Here is a 26744-nt window from a genome sequence, read left to right on the forward strand (position 1 = left end):
GTTAATCCCGACAAAACAGATTCAGAACACTGGGTCCCTTCAGACGAATCAAGAACAGCTCATTCTGACTCAAATGTACAAATAAACATAATTATGAGTCCAGAAAGTTTAGAGATTAGTTGGGGGGAACCTGCCTCAGATCGGCTGCAACGCACCGCGACCCCGACTCGGATAAAGAGTGAAGAAGATGCATCGATGCAGCGGTTGAATGAAAGCAATCTCACAGTCGAGGCGCCGCTGCCGCGCTGAATATCAACACAGCTGTCAATACCTCAGTCGATACAGCAGCGCCCGCTCACGATCCCGCTCCGTGAAGTATTCACCAAAACAAAGCCGCTCTGCTTTTCTCAATTACTTTATTTTCAGAAAGAGTATTAGAATTTCATCATTATCAAAAAATGTTATTTTCACAACTTGAATAATCGGTTTTAATGACAGCTCTGGGTCGATTACAGTATCAGACACATAAAACTGTTTCTGATTGGTGGGTTAGTCATCTAACAGTCGGGCCGAGAAGTTGTTTCATATTTAAACTCGTCTTGATCCAGATAAACGGCTTTAGCAGGATTAATGGAAATGATTTAGTCTCGTGACTGAAAAACTTCCCGTTTGGAGTCTAAAGATTACAGTTCATTCATTCAGGAGCTTTATTTACTCTGCATTTTTTGGATGGAAAGAGTCTAAGTGTACACACAGAGACACACACACACACACATACAGGGGACTGAGGAGCGGAGAAGTGGACAGATGAGGGCTGACGGGTCGATTAGCTCCTGGAGTCGTCCGATTGGTTGGCTGAGGAGCTCACAGCTTGGCGTAGTCCTTCAGGATGACCTCCAGCTTCTGACTCAGCATGATGTTCCCTCGGATCTTCAGCTTGCCAGAGAAAAAGGCCTAGAAAAAAAAAAAAAAACACAACAACAAAAACAAAGACATTGAGTGTTTTCTATTTTCCCCCTAAAGAAAGCAGGATGACTCCGTTCCAGCGCCGCTTTGCTGGTTCTTGTGTTTTTAAGTGATGGAGGGCCAAGACGCCTGCAGCGAACGCTTCATACCAACGAAGAAGAAACGACGGAACCCAGAGAAGTTCTGGCAGCAGAACAAATGACAGACATTCATATTCATGAGGTTCCGTGAAGTCTGTTCACCGAGCTGAGGCACCGGCGGCGTTCGCGGCTCCGCTCCTCTAAAAAAAATCGATGGCGTGACGACGACGCATGCAGTGACCCTCGATGACAAGCCGGCCGCGGCCTTTTCAACCCCTCCGACTAATCTTCCCCCCGGCAGCTGCTTTCATCATGGCGGGGACGGGAGAAGACCCCGCCCTCGGGGATCACCAGCAGCGCGCGCACCGACCCCTCCGGATCAATACCGGGCGCTCCGGGAAGCGAATAAATCCAGCGCGACGACGGCCGCCGCCGCTGACAGATGAGATGCTACAGACATAACAGGCGGCGGCCATTGATTAGCGGGCCTGAGTGCTTTCTGGACCGGGCCTGATGGATCGTCGCTCCCCATCTTTTATGTGACGTGACGAGATCAAGCGGGGAGTCATTACAGCCCGAACGGCCCCTCAAAGGCACTTTAGCTTTAATTACTGTGTTCACCAGGCGACGTTAACCTCGCGCTGATGGCGGGATTCATCATGTGAAGACGCCTTTTCCGACCGAGTGGCGTTTTTATTAACGTTTTTTTGGCAGGTTTTCAGAAAAACATGTTTTCAAAGGAAAGGTTAATTGCTTTACAGCGTGACATGACAGACCCATTCAGTCCCGATCAATCCCAGTGTCATGAAGGAGGCTGTGCCAGTCCGGAGCCTTGTCTTAATGCTGCGGAGGTCGTCTCCGCAGTTTAAAAGGCGAGTGATGTTTATGATCTCGGTCTCTTTCCTCACCTTCTGAGGGTTGAGCTTCCCCTGAACCACCTCCATGAAGTCCTGGTCCGACACCGTGAAGGTCACGTCGGCCTTTCCGCCGCCGGCTCCTCTGTGCAGAGAGCCGCTGCCGCTCTTCAGGTCGATGGCTGGAGGAGGGCGGCAACCACAAGAAATCACCAACTCCACACTCTTTTCATTTTTCTGTTACAAGCCGTAAGTCCGTTTTATAAACACAGACAACCTCCATTCAACCCTGTAAACTGCTCCTAAAGCCGCCCAGTGATGCTGCAGCTGCTATAATGAAACAGAGAATCGCCGCAGAGAGATTCAGGCACTAAAATGTGAGGAAGTCGTGACTTTTCCAACAGGTTTTGTAGTTTTAGTGATATTTGATTTCTAAAGAGTCTGTTTATGGTTTAAAAAAAATGTATTTTTATAAATGAATCATCTTTTCCAGCCTCGAGTTTTCCAAAGGCAAATGCAGCAGGTTACAGTCTGAATTATAAAATATAGATGTTGAGCGTTGTGAGAGGTTCTACGCTGCACAAACCACAACTTTCCTTTGCTCTGAAGCAGTTTTTATTCTTTATCTTCTGAATCTTCTTTTTTTTTTCTTCTTCTTCTTAGAAATGTGTTTGTTTATGGAATCAGAGCAATACCGTCCGTCTTGTTGTGGTAAAGATAGCCTGGATTTTTCCCGCCATGCTGTCTGTATTTGCACACTTACTCCACTGTGCCGCGGTCTTGCCGTCTTTGGTGATCTCCCAGCCGAACACGGCGTTCACCTTTCTGACCAGCTCGGAGCCCAAGCTTTCAATACGGCGCCCGATCTCTGCGAACACCAGCTCGCTCTGCAGGCCGCCTCCCTGCGCACACACACATCACACGGCTGCTTTAACTGCATGAGGACAGACATCGCTCTGTCAGGTATTTTCAGAGCCAATTACCTGGGGGAGATTCTCCAGAGGCGCGTCGGATTCGCCGTGTAAATCCACGTAGGCTCCGGCGAGCACGACGACGTCCGTCTCCTTCACCTGGGGGGCGAGAAACGGCACGACCGAACCATTCAGAAGCAGAGAGGAGGAGAGGACGGAGCACTTCCACTGCAACGGACGCTCACTTTGCACTGCAGGTGGACTCTGTTTCCTTCCTTCCACATCTCGGTCTGCAGCGACTGACCCGGCAACACCGGCTTGGCGAAGCGAGCCTGAACGACAAAGACGGGGATTAGAGAGAGCATTTATCCACCAGAACTCCTGGAGATCTGTTCAATAAATCTATAGGACGAGTTCATGCATAATGTAACACGCGTCTTTATTATGCATTAACTCAACATCAAAATGGTTCATTCATCCCTGGAAGTAACTTATCGCTCGAGAGAAATGGATCGTCTGAGATCGTTTCTCTGTCAGTCGATCCGCTGCTTCACTGAATCCACAGGATTCACTGTGGATTTCTGTGATACCAATATCAAAAAAAAAAGAACTGAAATGAGACTAGGATTATTCTTCTTCTTCTCCAAATATTCCTGATTACCTGGATTGAGACATAAATCAGAGCATCCAAAAGCCTTAATTTAAGGTTACCTTGATTTTTGATTCAATCAAAATGAGACATTTAAGACTGAAAGATGCCTCAGACTGAGGGAGCAGGCCTGTCTGCTACACATAACTGATGAACCTGGTAAATCCTCTGAAGTGGGGCCTTCATGAAGCCTCCAGGAAGCTTTAAATCGCGGGAGCCGCTCACCTTGATGGCCTTGAATCTGGAGGGGTCGTTGCCTGCGAACTGCTTGAGGACGTGTCTGGCGGCGAAGCCGAAGGAGCACAGGCCGTGCAGGATGGGCTGCTTGAAGCCTGAGCAGAGACAGACGTTGGAGCGTGAGTGAGACGGAAGCGAGCTCCGGCTCCGGCGCTCGTGGAGGATGCGTGAACTCTGACCTCCCATGGCGGCAAAGCTGGGGTCTATGTGAAGCGGGTTCCAGTCTCCGCTCAGACGGTACAAGGCAGCCTGTGACCGCGGGGGAAACAGACATTGTTTAGCTCTATATCTAATTCATAAACTTCCCAACCTTCTTACACAGATGTGGGATGAAATTAAATTATTATGAAGGCAATAGAAGAGATACCTAAAATAAGAATGTCTTTGAAGTGATGCAGCTGCAGTCATTTAAATTGCTTCGGGGACTTTTTTTTTTTTTTCCTCTTAAATTTAAATTCCTCTTTTCCATTTTTTGCTGCATCACTCAGTCAGCATTTCTTCATTCTTGCTCAGCTGCACCTTCACCATTTGTCCTATACTTAGTCCCCCTCCGAGGCAGGAATCAACACATCCTGCTTTAAAACCATCAACGTTTCTGATTTATTCTCAACCAAAACCCACAGACACTCGCTCACCTGGTCTCTTGTGGTTGAATCAATCACTACGGCATCTGGCGCCCGATTAGGAGGCGGCACTGCAGCCTGCAGGGAGGAGAACACTTTTATTTTTTCCCTCCACTGAATGCGAGGCAACGTTCAGTAATGACGTTCTATTCTTGTGCAGTTTGGAAATACACCTCAGATTGGGGGGAAAACCTACTTTGACTCTGTCTGAAGTCCTCTTCCCCCCGAAGCCTCCGGCTCCCACCACAAACACCGAGAACTGGTTGAAACACAGCAGCTCGTCCCCGTTGTAGGTGTTCACTGCGAGGCGTCAGAGGAGCAAACCTGTGACTATTTACACACACGAGTGTGTGGTCTCGCATGCAAAACAGTTTACAAATGCATGTATACAACACCAACTCCCAGGAAGTCATAAAAATCTTCCACACGCAGTGAAATGTTCCCCTCCATTTCATGGGTTAATAATTGTTGACCGCAATCAAATATAAGAGACGTGTTTGAAGATGAGCTCCCAACTCATACAGTCCGGCTCAAAGGTTTTTCTGCTGCGCTTCCAAAAAAACTGATCTAAAAATGTGTGTTTCAATGGAATTAGTCAGTTTGACTCCTCACGTGTTTCTATTCAGCAGAAAACAAAACAAATCTTTAGGTGAGTTACAGGTTGTTTTTTTCCCACTGAGGTGCATCAAACTGTGCTCTGCTGACTGAATAAATCCAGCCCGTCCTACCGGTTTAAATACAGAAGATTCATCTTTGTTTTATAATAAATGAACTTGGAGAGCGTTTGTCTCGTGGTGTTTCAGAGTGCAGTCCAACAACAACAGCCAGCAGTGAGAATAAAATGAAGCTAAAAACTAATAAGACCAAACAGTCACGGTGTGGACAGATAGAGAAAAAGGTGAATCAGGATGTCTTCACAGTGAATCTACCAGCTGGTTAAGTTTCACTGGGCAGCATGACGACGAACGCACTCGCTTCAGGAGGTCGATCATGTGAGGCGATATCCGTCCCCAGAAATAACTTCATCTTCGCTTCAACAGAAGTGGTTTAGAGCAAAAGGAAATTTCATAGAAGTCCCATCTGCCGAGTGCTCAGGGAAGCTCAGGTCCCACGTTATTTGTTTTAAGTTGGATTAATTATAGATCAGAGTGCTTCTAATATCATCCATCTCCGTGGAATTGTCAAACAAAAATACGAGCCGTTCTCAGTCCATTACTTCAGTCCCCGCAGACACAGACTGGAAATTAACTTGTATTAATTCAGACTGAGAGGCAACTTTCAGGAAAAGACACATTAAAGTGATGAATACAAATGAAATGAACCTCAGAAGTTGAAGAAGAATGATGGAACTTCTGAACTTTGAAGAGTCTTAAAAAAATTAAAAATTAAAAACCCTCACCATCCAAGAGGAGGACGGCTCCAGACCCTTTGTCCAACACATCGGCCACCGTGGCCTCAGACCTGAGTGTGCCTGAGCAGAAAAGTAAAAACCAGTTTAGTTTCAGCACAGAGTCTCCCTGACTGCGAAAAATCCATATGTTCATTTTAAAGCACTTGTAATTCTGATGTTTTTTTCCACAACTCTCAGGAGCTGCCTGCTGTTGTGTTTTATATTTCTAATGAGAGTCGCAGTGGGACGAAGATCTCTTCAAAATGCTGCAGATCATATGCAAATGGCTGCTGCAGTCTCTGAAATCTCTTCACAAACGGCACAGAGTTCATGCAGTGACCCTCTCAGTGTTCTGACAGACTGTCAGGAATTTATGTTGGGGGAAAAAAAAAACCATGAACCTGAATATAAATCAAGCGAATGACCCAAGCTGGGTCCACATGTCCGGAGAAAAGCCATCTGCAACTTTCACACACTGAGCTTCTCACCTGGCGTGAGTGAAATGTACATTTAGCAATTAAGACTGACCCAGCATGAAGGTATCTGCTAAATTCAAACAGGCTGGAGGTCTGGAGGACATACCTGAGGTTGGCAGAGGCTTGTAGAGCTCCAGATATTGCTCCCCATGCAGCACCTGACGCAAAACATCACAACAGATGTGATGAGCATCCCAATTAAAGCCTTAAAGCCTCATTAGCTCGCCAACATGTGTGTGCGTGTGTGTGCCGCTAAGTCGCTTCTCTGTGAAATACACCATATGGATGCAAATATGCATTAACATATGTACAAACGTGAAAATGTGAAAGTCATCAGAGTTCATGTCTGCTCTCTAACCTGGGTGAAATCTATTCCGAGCCCCGGCACCGAGGAGAGGCCGCCCTCCATCAGGACGGCCTGGGAGGCGATGACCCCGAAGGTGGGGAGGCAGCCGAAGTCCGGATGGTTTTCATACAGGAACCTACATCGGAGTGTGAGCATTACTGAAGCACGTGGGGAGAGCTTTACAGACCAAGACGAATAAAAATAACAGCACAGATGGCCGCAGAGGCCAGGGTGGAGAGACTCCAGCATTTTATCTCCGAGCAGGTCAAAGTGAAGAACGAGGCAGCGATTATATTTCGTTTACTGTCACCGTTCGGTTTAGAGGTACGAACACACAGATACACACCGTAGGTGGTCCGGGTCCTTCGTGGACATGCCGACGCCCAACGCGTAGAGAATGCACTGCGTGTGGTTGAAGGTGAACAGAGACGTCGACACTTTCTGACCCACTGCCAGCGCCTGAGAGTCACAGGGAAAATGAAAACGGATCACTGCACATAACAATACACTGTGATGTTTAGATAAAATCCTGGAAACAGCCCATAAATAGTTTAATAAAGTGTTGTCAATGTGGGTCGGTGCTTGAGAGAAAACAGGAATGAAAAGAGATCAAGATGAACAGGGAGAAAAAAAAAAAACAGCTAAACACAATTTATTATGTATTTAAAGAAAAAAAGCTTTACGATTTCATGACAAATCTCTGCTTTATTTAGATTTCAAAATAATGTCACGGAGAGGACGTAAGAAAAACACCTACATGTGCACAGGAGAAACATGCAAACTCCTCACAGTGACTGGAAATGTCACTGCCAGGCAGGAGCTCAAACCCCCGCATCTCAACACTCCATTAATATTTAACTTCACACTTTGAGTCAGTTTAAAAAAAAAAAAAAAAAAAAGACTTTATCAACTTCCTTTGGCAAAATGAAACCGCTTACTCATCTGAACGATGTACTCTTGATCCAATAACACTCAATTTGAAAGCAAAAAAAAAAAAAAAAAACCATTTACATTAAAATTTAATGACGACTATCAAAATGAGAAATTAGCACAGGAGCTGAAGCTCATTTCATGTTGACGCTGGCATGTGACTGTTGTTTAAAGGATTGGTAATATTAACATTTCACTCATTCTGTATAAAAGGATGTAAGAGAGAAGAAATATATTGCATGCGTTTGGAAAACATTGTATGAGAAAGCTGTTTTTCTTCTCATCTGCTCAGAGTTGGCGCTGAGCACAACACTGGACTCCACCAGTCACTGGCAGCAGTCGTTGGTGTTCGGACCTGTGGGATCTGGAGCTGGGAGGAATCAACAGTTCACTGTGATCAGCACAATTTTACTACAGATCCTGATCCTGAGCGGCGGCCAGAACCTGAACCCCGATCAGGTTGTGGTTGCACTCCTGTTGAGGAGAAGCCAGAGGATCTGCACTGAACCACTGCAGTGATCACAAGCAATGCTGAACTGACATTAAATTCTGACTCTCCAACTGAATTCACAAAAAATGCAAGCTTCAACTGGTTCTCAAGTGAATACTCAAGGCGAATAAAAAGACATTAACTTCAAGTCTTCAAAACACTGGAAGTCAAGACTGACGGAGCTTAATCTTTGTCTTTTGTCCATTAATACCCAACATGTTCATGTCCGATAGCGAATATTCCACTGAAAACTAAAACTGAAACACGTGTCTGGCTCTCTGCTGCTGACAAGCAGCCATTTTTGGGGTCAACATGACTTTTGGACTGAATTTGGAGAAATCACTTGAAGCATTAAACAAAGGGAGGCAAAAAAAAAAGAGAGATGGAGAACCAGAGAATATCACTCCAAATTGTGGGCAGTCCTTAATAAACTATGATGTTAAAAGAAAAAGCAGATATAGTCGTATTTTTCCAAGCATGCAATTTCACTCCTACTTAGGTTAAAAATACAACTATAACAATAAGTATTCATGATTTTCTACCGTCGCCCCTGACTACACTCACTGTCAAAACTATAAAAAGAAATGCTTAAAAACCACTGTCGGCTTCAGTGGCAGTTCAGCTTGACTGCAAAAGCTATATTATTATATCAAAAGACTAAAGAAAATAAAGCTGGAAAATGCCAGAAAGGCTGCAGTTCGGCTGGATCCTTCACGTTTCCTAGTATTACAGCACCCGAGCGACGGCCTATTGAGAGGACGCCCCGCAGAGTCCGACACGAGCGTGCGTCTGTGGCAGCGTGACGGCTGCAGCAGTCCCGCAGTGGCTCGTTTTTCATCCTAACAAGCGCCGTGCTGAGGCCGCTCAGAACAACGCTGCCTGGCCAAACGGCGTGATTCACTCTCTGTGAAACACCAACTCTCAGCCGGTCGGAAATCACCATAAAGCCGGGTCCCTGGTGGCGTATTTTAATTAAAACTGCATTTAAATACAAGCCAGGGAGATATTGTGTTTCCATAACCCATCCCTTTAGTGAGGACTTAATAATAAATGCTCTCATATATGGACACGGAGATTAAAGCGCCGTGTGCGGAGCGAAACCTCTGTGGTGGTGTGTGTGTGTGTGTAGGTGGGAGGCAGTTAGTCACTTAAAGAGACGAGGAAACAGAGGATGATAATTAAGTTGGAGTTATAAACGAGTCCCGCGTTTGGGCGTCCTGCTGGTGTTGTGTTGGCGGATGAGTTACCGTCATATATTATCCAGCTCCCTCCCGTCACTCCCAGTCTGCCTTACATTCAAAACGATTAAAATAATTCTATTTGATGCAATTAGGAATGTAAGTTAATGTATTAAGTGGCAACATTATGCTTCGGAGGCCTTACATATAGTCCGACGAGCTCTTATCAGTTTATGACCGAGCACACATGAACACTGGTGCTGAACTGGAAGACGTTCCCTCGGGCTGTCCTCAGATAACGTGTCCGCAGAATAGAGATCACCGTGTAATCACACCGAGCTGAAACTTTAACCGCCACAATACAGCTGCTTTTCTTTTTTGTTTTCCAAGAGTGAGAGTTCACAAATGTGCCAAAACTGGGCAGATTTTGTCATGGCGGTTCTGAAATAACCACCTCTCTGTGTGCTTTGCACATGCAGTAATGTATACACACATAAAAAATTAATTCAACTTTAAATTCATGCATTAAATGTGATATCCAAATGTAAGCACTGCACTGCGATGGAGATGTGATTTCTAATAATCACTTAAGGAGATTCTGTTCATGTTTATGTAATATGTGGATTTCTTTTCACTCTATAATAACAGTGGCCATAATTCACTCATATCAGGAAAAATAAACTTATTAAATTGACCAGACTCAACATGGTTCACCTGGAAAGACGAGCATCGTTGGGAATGAGTGTGAATCACTGCAAGCACAATGTGAATCTGGGCTCAGCCGAGATATCCAAGCTCTCTGTACGCGCACGCACGACGTCTTTCAGGGTAGTGGGACGACAATATGTTAACATGCAAAGATAAAGTATTTAGAAAATACAAAAGCTATCCAAAAACTGAACAATAGAGCACTGCAGGAGTGTTAGTCATTACAGTGCAATCAGTGACTTCAACAATAAGAACATCCAGCCACAGGAACAAAAAAACAACTAAACTGAACTGCATGTCACGCTTATTAACATGCATAGTCAAGAATAGACAGTAATATTAAAGAACAGCTAGTTACTAAGTGTTATTAGTCACTTATCCCACATCTGACAATCCCACAACCCCAATATCTCAACAAGTCAAGGCATCTTAGTTACAATTGAGTGAAAAATCTGAGGGGAAAATGCTGGACTAAATTCTAACATTTGACTTTACGACTGGTTTCATTCCAAGTATTGGATCACAAGGTCTCCAGACAGACTTTACACCACATTGTGCATTTTATTACTGCCATAAAATGTCAGTTTCTAATATTTGTTCTGAAAAGGAAAACCATTCCTGTTGTTGATACAACATGAAATAAATATAAATGGCAAGTGGATTTCTAAATGATACAAACACATGGCAATAAATTGATACACGCCAACCTGCCGGCACCTTTATACTTCTCTATTTGAATAAGAATACAGTGAAGCTTTGCTCTCAGCGATCCATTTATTATTAGGTGAACTTCAATCCAGCAGTAAAGCCTGCTTTTATTAAAGATACCAAGTTCCTTCACGCATTGATTTCTGTAAAGACGTGTTGATGCAACGAGTGAAATCTCAAAATGAGTGTTGTGTGTGACATTTCAGCTTCACTCTATGAAGTGAAACTCCTTTAAGGGCATGTCGGGAAGTTTTTCACTGGGAGGAGCAAGACGCCACATAAACACAGGCGCAGAGGCAGAGCGGGCCAAAACTGAAGCAATACCATGCACCGCATACCACAGCAAGGACGAGGACAGAACGCCACTCAACTGTGTGTGTGTGTGTGTGTGTGTGTGTGTGTGTGTGTGTGTGTGTGTGTGTGTGTGTGTGTGTCCCAAATGTCCACAAAGCTGTGCACATAAACACACAGACACACACACACACAGAGGCCACAAAGTGGAGTCAGCCGAGGACACAATGGTGATGTTTGTCTGGAGGCTACAGTGCGACTGCTCTAAATCTCCCATCCAGGAACACACACACACATATACACACACAAATACACACACAAACAGAGAGGAGAGGAGAGGACACTGAACCGGCAGAGAGCGTACATCATTTAACATTTCAGGTACTGAAGCATGATATCATGGAAGCAGGTTAGCGGGAGGAAATGTCTCCCAGGAAAGTGAAAAGCCAGAGCGGTAAAAGTTGTTTTATGCATCTGCACACCGATACATGTTATCCTGCAGCATGCATTATATACACACATCTGTGCTATCAAACATTTGAGATTTTCCTTAGCATGAATGTGTATTTTAATTATTCGTGGTTATTAAAACAAGATTGTAACACAGGAGGTAAATTACAAGCAAGCTTGAACATTGAAGCATTTTCATATCTTCTAATTTTCTAATGACGGCTTAAGTTTGTGGTTTTACAGAGCAGTGTAATCATGCTCAATCAGAACTCCCCCACCGTGCTTCATTTAGACATCAATCCAGCGCTTAGTGATATTTTTTCAGGCAATTATCAGAAAGTCGTAAGAGAAGCCAATCCATATTTCAGCAGTCTGCAAACAATCCATTCCCCCTCAATAAACTTTCATTTTCTGAGCCGTGCGATTCAAAGGTTTGCTTTGCAACAACAACCCGATATACCAGACCGTCGTCGGTCGTCCGTGGGAGTCTGTTTACAAATATCTGGAGGAGCGACCCGACTGCAGCGGCTTCACAGAAGACGGTGGCAGTCTTCTCAGGATAACCGTTTCATGTGATGTAATTCTACTTGTGACTCCATGTTTTATTTAGGCAGATCAGCCATATGTGAGCTGCTAACTAGTTCACTTGCTGCGACTCGCTGGTGGGAAACGGAGCAAAGCGAAGGGGCGTCTACCCAGGGAGCCGCCGGAGCAGCGTTCTCTGGAACGCTAGTCCCAGCGCTTGCTTGATGTGTCGCCGTTTCATATTTACAGGAGGCATCGGTGTAGTCCTGTAGGTTGTGGGAGGTTTGCTCGGGAGGTTATTACGGTGCGTTGGCATGAAAGAGTCATGAGTCGCCGTGTTTGAAACAGCCGGAGTTCACAGCTCCGAGCTTTCAGGAGTCGTCACCAGCCAGCCGTTACAGACGCCACGAAATGAAGAAAAATGTGACGAAAAATAGACCTTTTTTTCATTAACTAAAGTCTGATTTTAAACTCTTTATAATGTGCAAATATTCTCACGGTTAATCCTAAAAATGTAGAAATTGCCATCAGTACTCACAGGATTTATGGCTGATCCTCCCGTGGCGGCCGCAGACGCGGTTGGATTTGCACCGACTTCATCCGACTCCACCTGGGACAGCACAGTCATGATCGACTGCAGAGACTCTGAGCACGAGAGGGAGAGATGAAACAGAAGCTGGAATTATTCTGCGCCTTTGAATCGATGGAGCTACAGGTCACGTTAGTGACAGGCAGCTCGAGCCTCGAGTCAAGCAGGCACCGAGTTCGCCAGCTAACGGGGGCCTGTTCGTGCCGACTTCCCCCTTCAATACTCTGATATTCTCACACATCTCATTTGATGATAAAAGTGGAGCCAACACTACAATCAGACCTCATTAGCGACCCGCAGCGCAGAGAACTGAATTCCTCACAGAGGAAAATAAAAAAAAAAAAAAAACTCTTGTTAGTATTTTTGTGAAGAGCCAGAGGACTAATTATGACATTTCATCTGTAGAAACAATAATTTTCCCTCTGATATTTAAAGGATACTTCGGCTCATCAGAAGCCAATTTTAAATACGAGCATGAAACGCATCAATCTTGTCATTTGGCTCTAAGATATTGAATTGAATCAGATTTAATATCTCCAAATGTCAGATTCAAACCGAGTGTATCAATTCAAAATTTAGATTGAAGTCATTGCAACAGTTGCATTTCTTATCTTATGAATGGTTGTTTAAATGTCACGTTACTGAGAGTCGATGGTTTGATTTGATATAAAGTGTTACTTGAGCTAGATTTTTATTGCCGAGATTAAACTATGATCCCATGCTCTGATACTTTAACAGCAATGTGACTGCCTTCATCTTAAATTATAACGACATTAAGGTTTCTTTATGGCTGTAAAAGACTGAGTTCCATTTTACTGACTTGTTGTTCTTGCAGGGTTCAAGAACAGTTAAGCTTTTTCCAGTTATGACGGCTCCAGAAAAAAAAAAAAACATTAAAATTTAACTCAAGATAATCCAGTGGAAATATTGACAAACCGATGTGAGATACATGTGCGTTCAGAACCGACCACAGCTGTTTATTTCTGTTTACATACATAAAACTCCAGTTTGTCTAAAGACAGCCTAAAAATAGACCATAAATATCTTCATCCAGGTAACACAAGAAGCGGACGCCTCTACAGAGTCATCCAGCACGTACCAAGAAAGACGGCGGGGACAAGTGAGCAACAGGATCCGACCACGACCACTCATTACCGTCACTTTGCGGCAGGCAGCTGCACGCCAGAGACGGCAACAGGTCTCTGTAATAAGCTACAAATGAGGAGGCACTACAAAGCCATGCTAATGAGACCAGCAAGCACCCCGTGGGAGCGCCGCCCCCATACAGTTAACGCTAACGCCGTCGCTCTCTCTTCCAATGCAACAGCGAGCGCATGGAGGCTGGAGGAGGCGGCGGGAAGTAATAATAAACATCTACCACCCGATTTCTTCGCGTGAGACCTTTCTGGAGCCGAGCTGCACTTGTTCACACTTGGCATCGTTTTTTTTTTTTTTTTTTTCCGCCGCGGCTTCTTGCCTCTGATCTCTAACACCATCTGGTCCTCTCTCTCTGTTGGTCCCAAACTCACTGTAAATACAGATGAGCCGATAGTGAACAAGGACTCATCGGGCTGAAGACTGAGTTCTCTCTCTCGCCATCGCAAAGTCTCTGTCAGACAGTGTGACTGCATGATGACTACCCCGACCGTGTGTTTCTGTCTCTCCTGCTGAATTTCTTCGCTCGGTTAATCTCCAAATGTGGTCCCACTCCAAAGACGCTCATCACACCAGCGACTCTAAGCGCCAGCACAGAAGACATAACAACTAACCGACTTACGCTGTAATCTTCTTATTCTAATCTACCAATACAACACATCAACACGTTAAAACACAGGCATTTGTCAACCGATTAAAAAGATTAGCCTGCATTCCCAGAGGTCGACTTTTATTTTTTTTCCTTTCCGCTTCAGGTTTAAAACAGATAAGATTCACAACAATTATTGACTTTTAAAGTTAATATAATACAAATGTTTTCATATAATATACAGCAATAACTCTTAACAGGCTTATGCATGGTTCATCAAGGTCATTGCATTCAATTCTGCACTTACATAGATTCCATTATCTTATCTTTTTGTGTGCAAACAAGCCAATTGCTCTTCAATAGCGCTTTATCCAACTTCAGATCGCAGAGGGCTGGAGCTGATCCCAGCGGACTATTGGGGAAGGCAGCCTGCGCCCTGGACAGCTTGCCAATCCATCCCAACAGAAACACGGTTAATTTGGCCCAACCGGTGAAGCACAAACTTCTGTTTTGGGACAAAATTGGGAATACCTGTACAGAACGCTTTTCAGATAAGCGCCACATAAAAAGGCCTCAACCAAACTTCAATTGGGAGATATTCTTGCATTGAAGCCAGACCACTATATCACCGTGTGACAGCTTGAATCACTAAAATGTGTAATAATTTGAAACAAAAGGTGGAACTGACTGAATGTCTCGGTGTGATCATTTGTTAAATTTTGGTGCATAGAATTGCTTGGCAATTAGATGAAAAACTGTTATATTCCCATCTCGCTTGTGTATTCTCATCTATTAATGTGAAAATAATGAACAAACAGAAAATTTACCAAAAAAAAAAAAAAAAAAAACACACTAACATGCCCACAAATTATTTTTTAATCAAATTAGTGACCAATAAAGTCACATTTCATCACATCATAAGCACGGTTATGCATAAAAATTCCAATCCAGCCCAATAATCGCACACAGTGTGCTTGCCAAGGGTGATTGTGCTAAAACATTTGTGACAAAGCTTCGTACAGCATTTCTTTTCGAACTTCTGTTTGTCAAACTAGTAAATCTTAAGTAGCTTTAAGCCTTCCTGTGAGGAAACTGAACCGAGTGATTTTTAGACGCCATTCGATTCACTGCTCGACCCACCGTTCTCCACAAAGCTTCCTCTCATGATGTGATTAAAGCTTCTCGACTTAGCAAACCCACAGGAGACAAAGGGTTGCTTGCATTATTTATTAATATCCATGTTGAGAAGCCGGAGATCAGTTCCACCGAAAAAAGTTTCAATTCAAAGACGGAGGATAGCGCTTCCATGAGAGCAGCTGCAGATCCGCCTACTGACGAGCCAAAGGCCAAACTCAAGATATGCAACAATCTGCGGCTTAAATTATTCTGACTCAACAAAGAATGAGTCAAACAAGTGTGAAAGTGTGATCAGGCCACAAACAAGATGAAAAAAAAATCTGTGCGAAAACAGTCTTAGTAACATATCTCCGGGCAGGAGACGTGTGGCGACTGCTCAGGGAAGAAACAGCCACGTTCTCAATGAACGACCAGCCACAGCAGAGATAAATAAAAACCTTTTAGGAAAGACACATGGATAATATACACTTACAAACTTCATTAGTGCCATAAACAACTTCAATGCAGGAGATGATCTTTTTGAAACTAAATTCAAAGTTGTATATTCCAAGTATGGGAATGGGCTTTAACATTGGGTAATGGTTATTATAATCACCTTTCTGGTTACATTTTTTCAGGGCGTAGGTAGATTTCTCCTTCCCACAAGCCACAGACATGCAGATTAGGGAAACAGGTGTCTCCGAAAGGCACGCATGGTCATGCAAACGCATGCATAGAATATATTGCCTGTACATGACTGTTTCTTTAAGGCTGGTTGATAAAACATCAGTTCAGACTCTTTTTTTTTCCAGCATTTAGTCTGATCTCCAGTTCAGTCAGTTGTGGCTTTAAAGTTTCTGTAATTTGAGGAAGACATCCACGATCATGGACCGAACACGCTAATATCAGGATTTAAATTGATTATTTACATAATTTTTGTTATTCCTATTTATCCAATCGTCTGATATGCAGCCATTTCAAGGTCATAGTTTGCAGTGGTGTAACAATACGCTCAACACCTTCTGGGAGGCTGCGACCTGCCACAACCAAAATGATACACTGATCACAGGCAAATATTTTCCACTACATCCCCCAGTCTGAACAATTGCCTGAGCCTAACTCTTACCATGCGGCATTAAACTTGGGTGTAAGGATGCATGTAGTTGGAAAAGTGTGTTCGCACTTGTCAGGTTTGGTCCGGTTACTGTGTTCGTGCGATCTATTTGTGGAAGTGTGAACCCAGGAGCGGACGAAACAAGTGAACCGTGTCCACATGAACAGCAAGTCAGGGTCCGTTTTGATTAACTCCGGTGCGGTTCACTTCAAGTTCAACTGAATTCTAAGCAGAAAAAAGGGAAAAAAAAAAAATCAAAGACCTCCACTACAGAACTTAGAAGCTACCGGTGAGGTCCAAGCGGGAGAAAAACACAGTGAGCTCCATGCATCATGTTTAGCCTGACACAAAGAAAAATTATGAAACAATATTTATATCATAAAAGGTGTAGTTGTTTAAAAAACCACAAGGAGAACACTGGTCCAAACTCAAGAAAAACAGAATAAATGGGATTTATCTCTCTTTACATGTACTGAACATGAGAGAACATGTCATTTGTAGGTTACTGAGTGCGTGAGTGGGGAGTTTGCTCATTGCGTCACTGACCTTGTATACCAGAAGGCCTGGTGGCGGCAGTGAAATCGCATATTTTGTCCCAGTGGTCTCTGACTGCCTCGGGAGACATGGCTTTGTTCTTCTGTCTCACAGTGTGGCCTTTAGTACGCTCCCATCGCACTGCACACATGGACACACACAAATAAAGGGGTCACTGCATAGTGAAAGAGGAGGAAAAGAAAAAAACAAACACATGCATACAGTACTAGTGAACCAGAGGCTAATGGATATTATAAATGCACACAGACATTTCCTCAGGAAAAGAAAAAAAAAGAAAAACAAAACTCACATTTACCAATCCAGCCAGCACCGACCTAAGAGGAGAAGAAACATGAGCAAACAGAGATATTAAACAAACATTGAGTCTTCATGGACCCAGGAGGGGAGATACAGTCAAACTGCACTTGTTTTACTAAGAAATTGTGGTTTTTTTCCACCCTACATACCTCAAACAGTCCTCCGTTTTCTTGACAATCCTCGTGACAAAGCCAGAGGACCAAAGGCGCAACATACTCCGCCTTCAGAGCCGCGACGACGTCTAAATAAAACAACACACACACACAGACGACAGAGTACATGTTACTGTTGCTGCGCTGCATCTGTCCTACAACTGCACTGAAGGGTGACTAAATGTTGATTGCTTGTGTGTAATTACATGAAGGCATGTTTGTTTCATCCGTAAAGAGAATAGGAGATTTACAAAGCCTGAGATGTTTGACAAGCTTCGAGCATTTGTCCTCCTACAACACAGCTTACATGTAAAACAAGTGGTTTCTCACATGTGTTATGCACCACTTGATGCAACTAGTATAATTCAGATGTATCAGCAGAACTGTTGGTAGAAAATATGCACCGAAACAGATTAATACAAGAAAAAAAAACCTATTTATTTTCATTTATGAAACAGCTTGATATTTGTGCTTTAAAAGTTATTTATAGGACACTCGTTTAAACACTTCAAAATATTCTCCAACACTCATTAATGCCAGAAATTCAGATTTTCGACGCTGAAAACACCTATTTCCTCCTTCATTCATAGTTTTAAGTCATCTAACTCACTCAAGAAATGTGGATCTTACCAAATATGGTCTTAAACATGTCTGAATAAAGTCCGAGGTCAAACACAGCGCAAGCTTTTAAGTCCCTGACTGAACCGTTAAACATTTAACGCCCTGCACCATATGTGTGCTGAAAATATCCGTCCCCTGGCGGTAAGGAACGAGCCGGTCTACTCCGCTGCACACCGCTGTTTAGCAAAATGAGCTTTGTGGTTTGTCTTTAAAAAAATAAAAAAAGTGGGGAGTCGGTGAAAGGCAGCATATGGAAGCGAGTCATTTACCAAGGTAAGGCCTTCCTGAGACAGTTGGCGCGGCGCGGTGTGACAGATGCTACTGTGGACCAGCACAGCAGGGCAGCAAAGCCATTCCTTTAATTTGTCACTTAATACCCCCGTCAACAGCGCTGCGGTCGCGGAGCGTTCACAATATGCTCGCGGTGTTTACACAGACCCGGCTTGGTGGGTTGGAGAGAGATTCACAGTCTTCAGGTGCTGCTCAAGCCTGTTCAACGCCCAGCAGGCACAGCACGATAACTCACTTTTTAGGGTCGCGAACGAACGGAATTTTGAATGTTCGCCAATAACTGTAAACTGAGACGCATGTATTGAATGAAAACACGCGAGATAACGTATTCCACCATCTAACTCAAGAACATTTGGAAGCACAGCTAACACCTAAAGGAAAACAAGGGAGCAACAGTCGCCGGTTTGAATCAGAGGCTGACACATTAAAACTTTTAAAGCACTTAAACAGGCTGCACGATTTCATCATGGCTGTTCGAACGGCAAAGAAAACACGGCTTTTGAATATTAGATGACAAATTTGCATGTCAAACGGGAGCGCTGTTGCCTCGAATTTTGTAAATCAACATTACATGGGCATTACATTATACAGCTGTGCTTTAAAAAAGAGAAGAAGGTTGGTTCAAATCCATTTGAGTGTTTTGGTCCCTGAAAACAAGCTTCTGCCTGAGTGCACACACTTACCAGACAGATACAGACAAACTGTGTGTGTGGTTTGTTTTGTGGGTCCACGGTGAGTACCTGGAGGCATGACGGTCTCGGTGAGGCGGGAACCGGCCACGGGAGCGATGGTGTTGCAGTAGACGTTGTACTTGCGGCCCTCTATGGCCAAGGTGTTGGCCAGTCCCAGCAGGCCCAGCTTGGCGGCGCTGTAGTTGGCCTGGCCGAAGTTGCCGTAGATGCCGGCGGCTGAAGTCGTCATGATGATTCTGGCGGCAGACGACCCGAGGCAAAAAAAAGTCAGAGTTGATGCAAAGTGACGGGGACTGCTGGGGAGACGCGCGCGCGCGCACACACACACGCAGATGCCAGCAGCAGGACAATGTACAGGAAAGTTTTACACACGCTTTACTACAAGTGTGATTATATAGAAATACACACACTGAAGCACAGAGCCTCACACAGTTCATCTCAGTCACAAAAGTGATAACGCATCAATGTTAGTAAAATTTGGTGATCCATGTCACAGCAATAAAAATCAATAAGTCATGAGCTTAAGTCTGCGGTTAAATTACTGCAATCCCCTTCGAGAGTATCAACTATTGCTGTGAAAAGTGCATCACGTTTTACATCAGATTAGAAAATGTTGCATCAGGGACCAGATGCAGATGATAAATATGCATCTGTGTGTGTGTGTGTGTGTGTGTGTGTGTTCTCCCATGTGCTCATATTGTGTGTGAGCAAGAGTCCTGCCGTGAAGCTGACGCCTTTTCATTTCCCTCAGCTCCGGTTTTACCTTTGAATGCACCACAAACTTTTGCTTGGGGTGACTGCACACAGAGATTGAATTTTAAAACCGCCTGTGAGCGCAGCGAAACACCGAAATGAACACACTGCTAAATCGGGAATGATGTCTCAACAATGAACTTCAATATTTTTACTGCAAAACCTTGATTTGAAACCAACAGCATGATTTGCTACCGTTTTGTGCTCAGCGAGAAGCAACTTTTGAACTGTGAAACTTTACAAACTGTCAAAGTTTATGTGATAGAGTTGTATTGCTTCCATGTGAAGAGCGCCTGTTACCTGCAGTAACACCTGCTATAATGTCTCTGGCCTCAAGTCAATGTGTATCATCCACTGGATGCTCCGTTTCTGTGCCTCTGAGCAGTGGCTACTTTAATGCATTAAGCTCCACCATGCAAGGAAAAAAAAAAGGCAGAGGCATTTTAACTGCATCCTGCAGAGCCATAATTTCAAACTTCTTATAATCCATCAGCCTGAAATTCCAAAACATGATTTCTTTTAATTTGGAGATATCAATATCATTACAGCAGTGAAGTAAGACAGAGTGAAATGTAACTAAATTTGTGGATTTTTGCTGTACTTTCTCTTGTGTCTCATCCAGTTCCTGCCACACAGCACGCTATTCTCATACATCTTTCTTTTCTAGTCCAACAATAGTCTGTCTGTCGAGGGTACTGTAAGATTGCTAGATCTATAAAAATCCTACCCACGTCATAAGAGGTTGACACAATTTTCACCCACGTCAGTAGCTCTATGCTCGACACGTTTACGTTTCCCACCTGCCAAACTTCTGGTTTTTCATGTGATTCCAGGCAGCTCGAGTCACCAGGAAGGAGCCTCTCAGGTGAACTCTCTGAATCAGGTCTGGAGTGCAGAGGAAGACGAATACCACAGTAAACACCAACACACACACACATCTTACACACTTTTGTTTTACGTCGGAACAGCGTGGACCAGGTCCAGCTTACAGTGCGATTCTCCAACACCCACACAGACAATCTGCTTTTTCAAACACAAGATAGTTGACCGAAAACAAACATATCCTCTCCACACAGCACGGCGAGCCAAACAAACTGACAGATGAGTTAATGAGAGCGAGGTGAATGTATGGATCAGACATAATTTAATTACCCCAGTCCAAATCGCTTGTCCTGGCAAATGATCGGTCACGAAGTATCCTTGGCAAAGAGAAGCACAAAAGGGTTTCAGTTTTTTTTTCCCAGAGTGAGAGCCAAAACTTAAGGTTGTGCTTTGCATGAAAACTGCAGCCCACACACACACACACACACATATTAACATGGAAACTGCAAGAAAAATGATCATTCTAAAAGAGTTTAATATTAAATCAAAAGTAAAATATGTGTGATGGTTGCTGTGAAATGGCTTACCCGGCATTGTTTACAAGAACATCTGCAAGAAAAGGCATATTGTCAGATGTAGTGAACCACGGTGATAACATCACCAACACCTTCTGATCAGGATGCTTAATAATTGCAGATGGGGTGGAAGCAGCAGCCCCGATGACCACAGGATAAACACAAGCGTACATTACACACCTATTCTGCCGAATGAGTCCAGCGCAGTCTGGATCAGCTTTTCTCCATCTTCTACAGAATCTGTCGTTGCATAACAAGGACAAAGTTGCCTTTATTTTTATGTTTTATTACATTTTTTAACATCAGGTTGGGGTTAGACATATGTACTGTAACAAAGCTGTTGCAATCAGGAAAAGAATACACCAGAAAAGTCTAGTGAGATTCCCTCACATTCTCAGTACATGTGTATTATGTGTGTCTTTATTGACTACTGTTCCATTTCTGATCAAAAAGGATTTAAAAAAAAAAAGTATGCTTTGAAGTCATCTGCTTGACTGAGGAACCAAGCAGTTGTACTCTATGAAACTATGAGGGAGAAGAGTATTGTATTGTCTTCAATACTCACTACAAGCCTCATTAGTGAGAGTGTGGAACTGACAAAAATCATTATTAGTCTTTCAGTCGACCATCATGTGAAAAAAAACAAACCAAAACATTTAAAGGCACACAGTGTGAAACAAAAGCACACAGAGAAAATAACGTCAGCAAAGAGTCAAGACAAAAGATAGTCCAAACTTCTCACCATAGTTGGCCACAGCCTTTCCTCCCTTCGCTCTTATCTCCTCCACCACCTTATCAGCGGCTGCAGAACTCTTTCCGCCCCCTTTAGTGTCTGCCCCAAGGTCATTCACTTTATTGCAACAAGAAGAAAAAGATTAGCAATAATGGGGTGAGTTCTGCAATTCTCCACGAGTGATTAGGTTAAAAGACGAGTGTGGCTAAGCTGATTCCTTGTCAGAGTTAAGAGCAGGTTTGAGGCAGGCAGCAGTCAGAGTTATTGTTTGGCAGCGTGCGGACGTTCACACCGACAGCTGCATTTACAGTGTAAAAATCAACACGCCGCCGATAAAAGTCACTATGAGAGATATTTATTTAAGGCATTTAAGGGATAGTTTATTCAAATCCATTATCCCTCAGTGTCACTAACATTTATCTACACCCCTATGCAGGCTATCTGAATGAATTAACATTGCTGCAGAATTATATACAAGTGAGAAGTGATTTGCTGTGTGCCCACAGTTCAATCGGAGCTTTCAAACCGTTCATTTTTAACAGTGTGTCATTCTGTTGATAGTCTCCAAGTCTTTTATGCTCTCATGTTTCACAGTTAGGAGTTCCTGATGCTTTGTGCATCACAAGGATAATCACAAAGATTACTAAAAAGCCCATGCGAATGAAACTACCAGCCCGGGGCAAGATTGTTTGGATTCACCTTGAGCTACATAGAAGCATGCATACTGATAAGACGGTTTACCAGCGCAGTATTTAATCAACTAGAAGGCCAAAAGCAACAAACAAAACCTTAACAGGTCTCATGAACCTGACCTGTTACAAACATCAGCTAGAAGCTAAATTTGAACTAATTTGGTAGGCTATACATGAATATATGCCAATTATGATTTTGGAGAGGCAGCAGCGAAAACATGAACAATTATTAATGTTTAGATGAGAGGTGTCCCCGACTAAGAATTTCCATAGTCGAATCTGATTCGTCCGATCCTGACAATAGTCGACTGATAGTCGAATCCATCATCTTGTTTGGCGGAACGGGGGGAACGGGGGAAGGGGGGGGGGGGGTGAAGCGCGCCTACACTGGGCGTCGGAGCAGCGCAGCACAGTGCAGAGCGGTGCTCACACGGCGTCGGGGCGCCTCTGCCTACAGTCGGCCCTGATTGCAGTAATACTAAAAAAGAATTTAAAAAACAAACAAACAAACAAAAAAAAAACAGCGCAGGCAGGTAAAACAACACTTTTTTTTCCTACACACTGAAACACAGACTGAAACAAAGTGTCGGTAACTCTAAACATCAAACAAATGAAGTATAGTTCAAATGACCATAACCAAACCCACTTCTAACAAACGGGCTAAAGCATGTAATTTATTTGTATCTATAATCTCTGCAGATAAGCTCACATTTTTTGGCTAAACAATTTCTCACATTATCTGCTCAAATTAAATGAAATAGGCTTAATTGCGCTGTGTCGGTCCATTTAGCAGCGCAACAGCCATGCAAAAACAAACACTAAATAGAATTAGCCTTTTAGATAAATAAAAATAATATATTAACCTAAAATATTACAATTAAACGAAATAAAACTCAGCAGTATGAGAATTGAGTAACAGAACCGTCTTTTATTAGCCCAATTATCTGGCTACTTACCCGTTTAAGGTGGAAAGCCATGTTGTTGTGGAGTGATATGAAAGGACACAACTTGCATTTGACTTTTTTTGGATCATCTTTGACTTGGTCTGAAGTTCTGTTTTATTGTTTTTTTCCCGACATTGTGAGCCTTTTAAAATCACCACCGAGATGCTGCTCTGTGACAGAGCTCTGCGCAAAATCGGATTGTGCCACTCACCATGGTGGTTCATTCACAAACACTAAATAGATAGAATATTGAATAAAAGCACAAGTTAAGTAAATTTTTCCACAGTGTATTTGATATGCTAACATGTATATCAAATAGGCTTTATATCATGTTTATTTGGAAAAAAAACAAAAACAAGCAAGTCTATGTAAAATCAGTCATTCAGCACCCCCATACAGCTGTAATGGAATGGTCCTCGTTTAATAACCACATTTTTTTCGATGCTTCGACTGTATGATTGGCAGTCGAATCAGGCCCCTTCGAACGAATCATCGAATTGTCGACTATCTGAGGACACCCCTAATAATAATTAAGAACAATAACAGAAGCAACGTTGCAAAAATGAGATAACTGACAAAATGTTATATCCTCACATGATGATGTTGGAAATAAGGGAGAATGTTATTGTACAGAATAAATAAACATGATATACAGGAGAACAGAGATTAAAAAATGCAAGAGGGTCAAAAAGGAGCGCTCAACTTTCCAAAACAAGCGCTCAACTTTCCAAAACAGAGGTCACATCTAAATGGTGTTTCATTGCACTGCTGTTGAACCAAGCATCCGCTTGTCTTCAAACATCACAGGAGCTCAGGACAGATATATTTATTTTACCTATTACCGAGGCTCCCCTTTCAGCAAAAGCCAGGGCATATTCTCTGCCGAGGCCTGTGGAATGAAGACAGGAGAGAGAAGAGAAAGGCGGACATCAGTGTAAAGTGAACACTGCCGTAAAGGAGCACTGTTGACATAAAGCTGCGGGCGCCCTTTCACACACTTCTCAATCTCTGCAACAGCTGCACTTTGCACCTGGTGGGCTTTAAACTAAAGGTTGATAACATTAAAACATGTCGCTAATCAAAGACAAACATGTCGACCAAGCTGTTTATTGCACGGTCTGCAGGTCTTTCAACAATGGCATTATTCGCTGGATGTTAAAACCTGTGCGCAGACATGCATTATATCAGTGGCCTGTCTATAATCACTTTCTTTCCAGACTTTCACCTCAGAAACTCTCAACTAGCTGGTTAGCACGAAGCGCTAATGTTACAAAAGCTATCGTCACGTGACAGCCATGTAAAGTTCTTCTTTACCTCCTCCTGCCCCAGTGACGAGCACGACTCTTCCCTCAAAGGACAGAGACATGGTCGGAGATTCTGCAGCCTGCCGTGTGGAGAGACTGAAGAAGCAGCAGCGGCTCCGATGTTGTCACTGTTCACCTTAACTCTGACACTTCCGCATTTATGAGCGCACCTCCTCAGCAGCAGCCAATCAGGAGCCAGGAGTTTTATGACGTAATATCAATCGCACACAGGCAGTCATTGTGCTGTTTTAACCCTTCAGCCCGCATCTTTGCTTTTTTTCATTTACTTGCCTCCTAGTAACATAATACGACTTTTCACCCGATCATTTAGCAATCTCCGTCATGCCAAAACACGACGCATATCAGCAGAACACAGAGGTAATTAAATTAAATATGATGTGCTTTATTGTGTTTTGTAAAGAAACAAAACTGCATTGCTTTAAAACAGATACATTGTTGCCAACTCCTCAGGAAAGTTTTAAATGACAACACCATCTAAACTGTATTGCTGCTCATTTGCATATCTAGGTCAAATTAGGTGATGACGTCATTTAAAATGATACATTGTTGCCAATTCCCCAGCCAGGACCGTTCTAAATGACGTCATCAGCTAATTTGTATAGCTGTTCATTTGCATATCTTTAAATGATAACACAATTTAAAATGTTACATTGTTGCGAACTCCTCAACCAGGAACTGTATTGATGCAAAGTGAATTATGTTGTGATAAAGCTACAGCTATAGAGAGCCCTGATCATTCAAAGGCAGCTTTTAAATGGAAGTACAGACATCTGTTGACATACATCTATTGTGTTTTATTATTCTTTTGCAAATGTAGAAATTATACAGGTACAAATCAAATCTGATTGGTATCTTATCTCATATTATCACACAGTAACATTTGAATAATTTAGATTAATGTAGCATTTCCTGTTTGTAATTTATTCTGTCACGTGTCCATTTATTTCATTAAATATATATTCACTTTTACAATAAATAATTCAACGTGCATCATAAAGTCCCATTAAGAAGGGATGATCTACATTATTTGACAGATTCAAACATGTTTTTAAAGTAATGCAATAGATATTTTGCCCAATAATTACTTACTTTAAAATGTTTTAATTCAGTTGCTAACTCAGTTACTTTTAGGAAGAAGTAACTATAGTAACTATTATACTTTTAAAAAGTAAATTGCCCAACGCTGTTGATAATGCATCAGATTCCAGTTTCTGTTTTACCAATTCCAGTATTTAACCCCTTTTCATCCTCCTGATGATACTGTGGCCCCAGTATAGACATAATTATACACTATGACTGAAATGTGGGAAAGGAGGTTTTTTTTTTTTTTTTTTTGGTAAGTTACCATCTTAATTGCTGTGAAACTTCAGCTTAAATCTTTTTCACAAGAACTTGTAGGCAGCACAGAAACTATTGGAAGAGCAAGAAAATCTAACATTGTCCCGCATTGTAAAACTGTTTTTCACAGGTTCTATAACTGTCAGATATTCAAAAGTGTTAAACATTCTAAAACTCTCACGCATTTGAAAACCATCATGCCTCTCTATAAACCCGAGGTGAGCAGTTTCAACTCCTTCATCATACTCTGACCATATGTCAAACTTTTCCTGAGGAAAGACAAGACACCCCGTGTTTCTTCCATCTTGTCAGCGCCTTGCTTGGCAGCAATCCTCATAGTGACAATGGGTCAGTCTGGACAGAGACACAAGGAGATGAAACACACCAAACTGATGCATCTGTGCCTAGAAATGTGAGTAATGCTAGAAAATTTATGTAATGGGGCAGTGGTGGCCTAAGGGGCTAAAGAAGCACACTTGGGATCAGAAGCAGACACATCACCACTGAGGGTCCCTGAGCAAGACCCTTGGCCCCCCGTGACCCTATATTACTCCCCTGAGCAAATGAATGTGCCTGTCCACAACGTCCTAGAAATAATATAACATTTTCATATTATTGTTTGTCTCCTACCACAGTCCA

At 42.9% G+C, this 26744-nt stretch overlaps 1 protein-coding gene across 1 annotated transcript; it reads right to left on the bottom strand.

The window, feature by feature from the left end:
• Positions 1-343: 343 nt before the first annotated feature.
• On the bottom strand, positions 344-24889 carry hsd17b4 (hydroxysteroid (17-beta) dehydrogenase 4). The gene is made up of 25 exons (XM_030104551.1): positions 24757-24889; positions 24278-24331; positions 21816-21923; positions 21254-21313; positions 21086-21107; positions 20829-20875; positions 20477-20561; positions 18972-19159; positions 17317-17408; positions 17160-17184; positions 16862-16990; positions 12291-12397; positions 6819-6931; positions 6485-6608; positions 6233-6284; positions 5660-5731; positions 4457-4560; positions 4273-4338; positions 3817-3886; positions 3626-3732; positions 2997-3083; positions 2824-2910; positions 2604-2742; positions 1895-2022; positions 344-894 (listed from the first exon to the last, which is right to left on the bottom strand). Exons 1-25 carry the CDS (start codon positions 24806-24808, stop codon positions 805-807), a joined length of 2208 nt encoding a protein of 735 aa, XP_029960411.1. The 5' UTR covers positions 24809-24889; the 3' UTR covers positions 344-804.
• Between the last annotated feature and the right edge of the window lie 1855 nt (positions 24890-26744).

The sequence above is a fragment of the Salarias fasciatus genome, chromosome 12, assembly GCF_902148845.1.
Source record: "Salarias fasciatus chromosome 12, fSalaFa1.1, whole genome shotgun sequence".
Taxonomy (NCBI): Eukaryota; Metazoa; Chordata; class Actinopteri; order Blenniiformes; family Blenniidae; genus Salarias; species Salarias fasciatus.

Excerpts from the sequence above, each read along its gene's own strand:
- hsd17b4 (XM_030104551.1), bottom strand. The coding sequence starts at position 24,808 with ATGTCTCTGTCCTTTGAGGGAAGAGTCGTGCTCGTCACTGGGGCAGGA. Across the intron at positions 24,332-24,756 it reads CGTCACTGGGGCAGGAGGAG|GCCTCGGCAGAGAATATGCC; the intron begins GTAAAGAAGAAC and ends TTCATTCCACAG. Across the intron at positions 12,398-16,861 it reads CAGGCCTTCTGGTATACAAG|AGTCTCTGCAGTCGATCATG; the intron begins GTCAGTGACGCA and ends TCTCGTGCTCAG.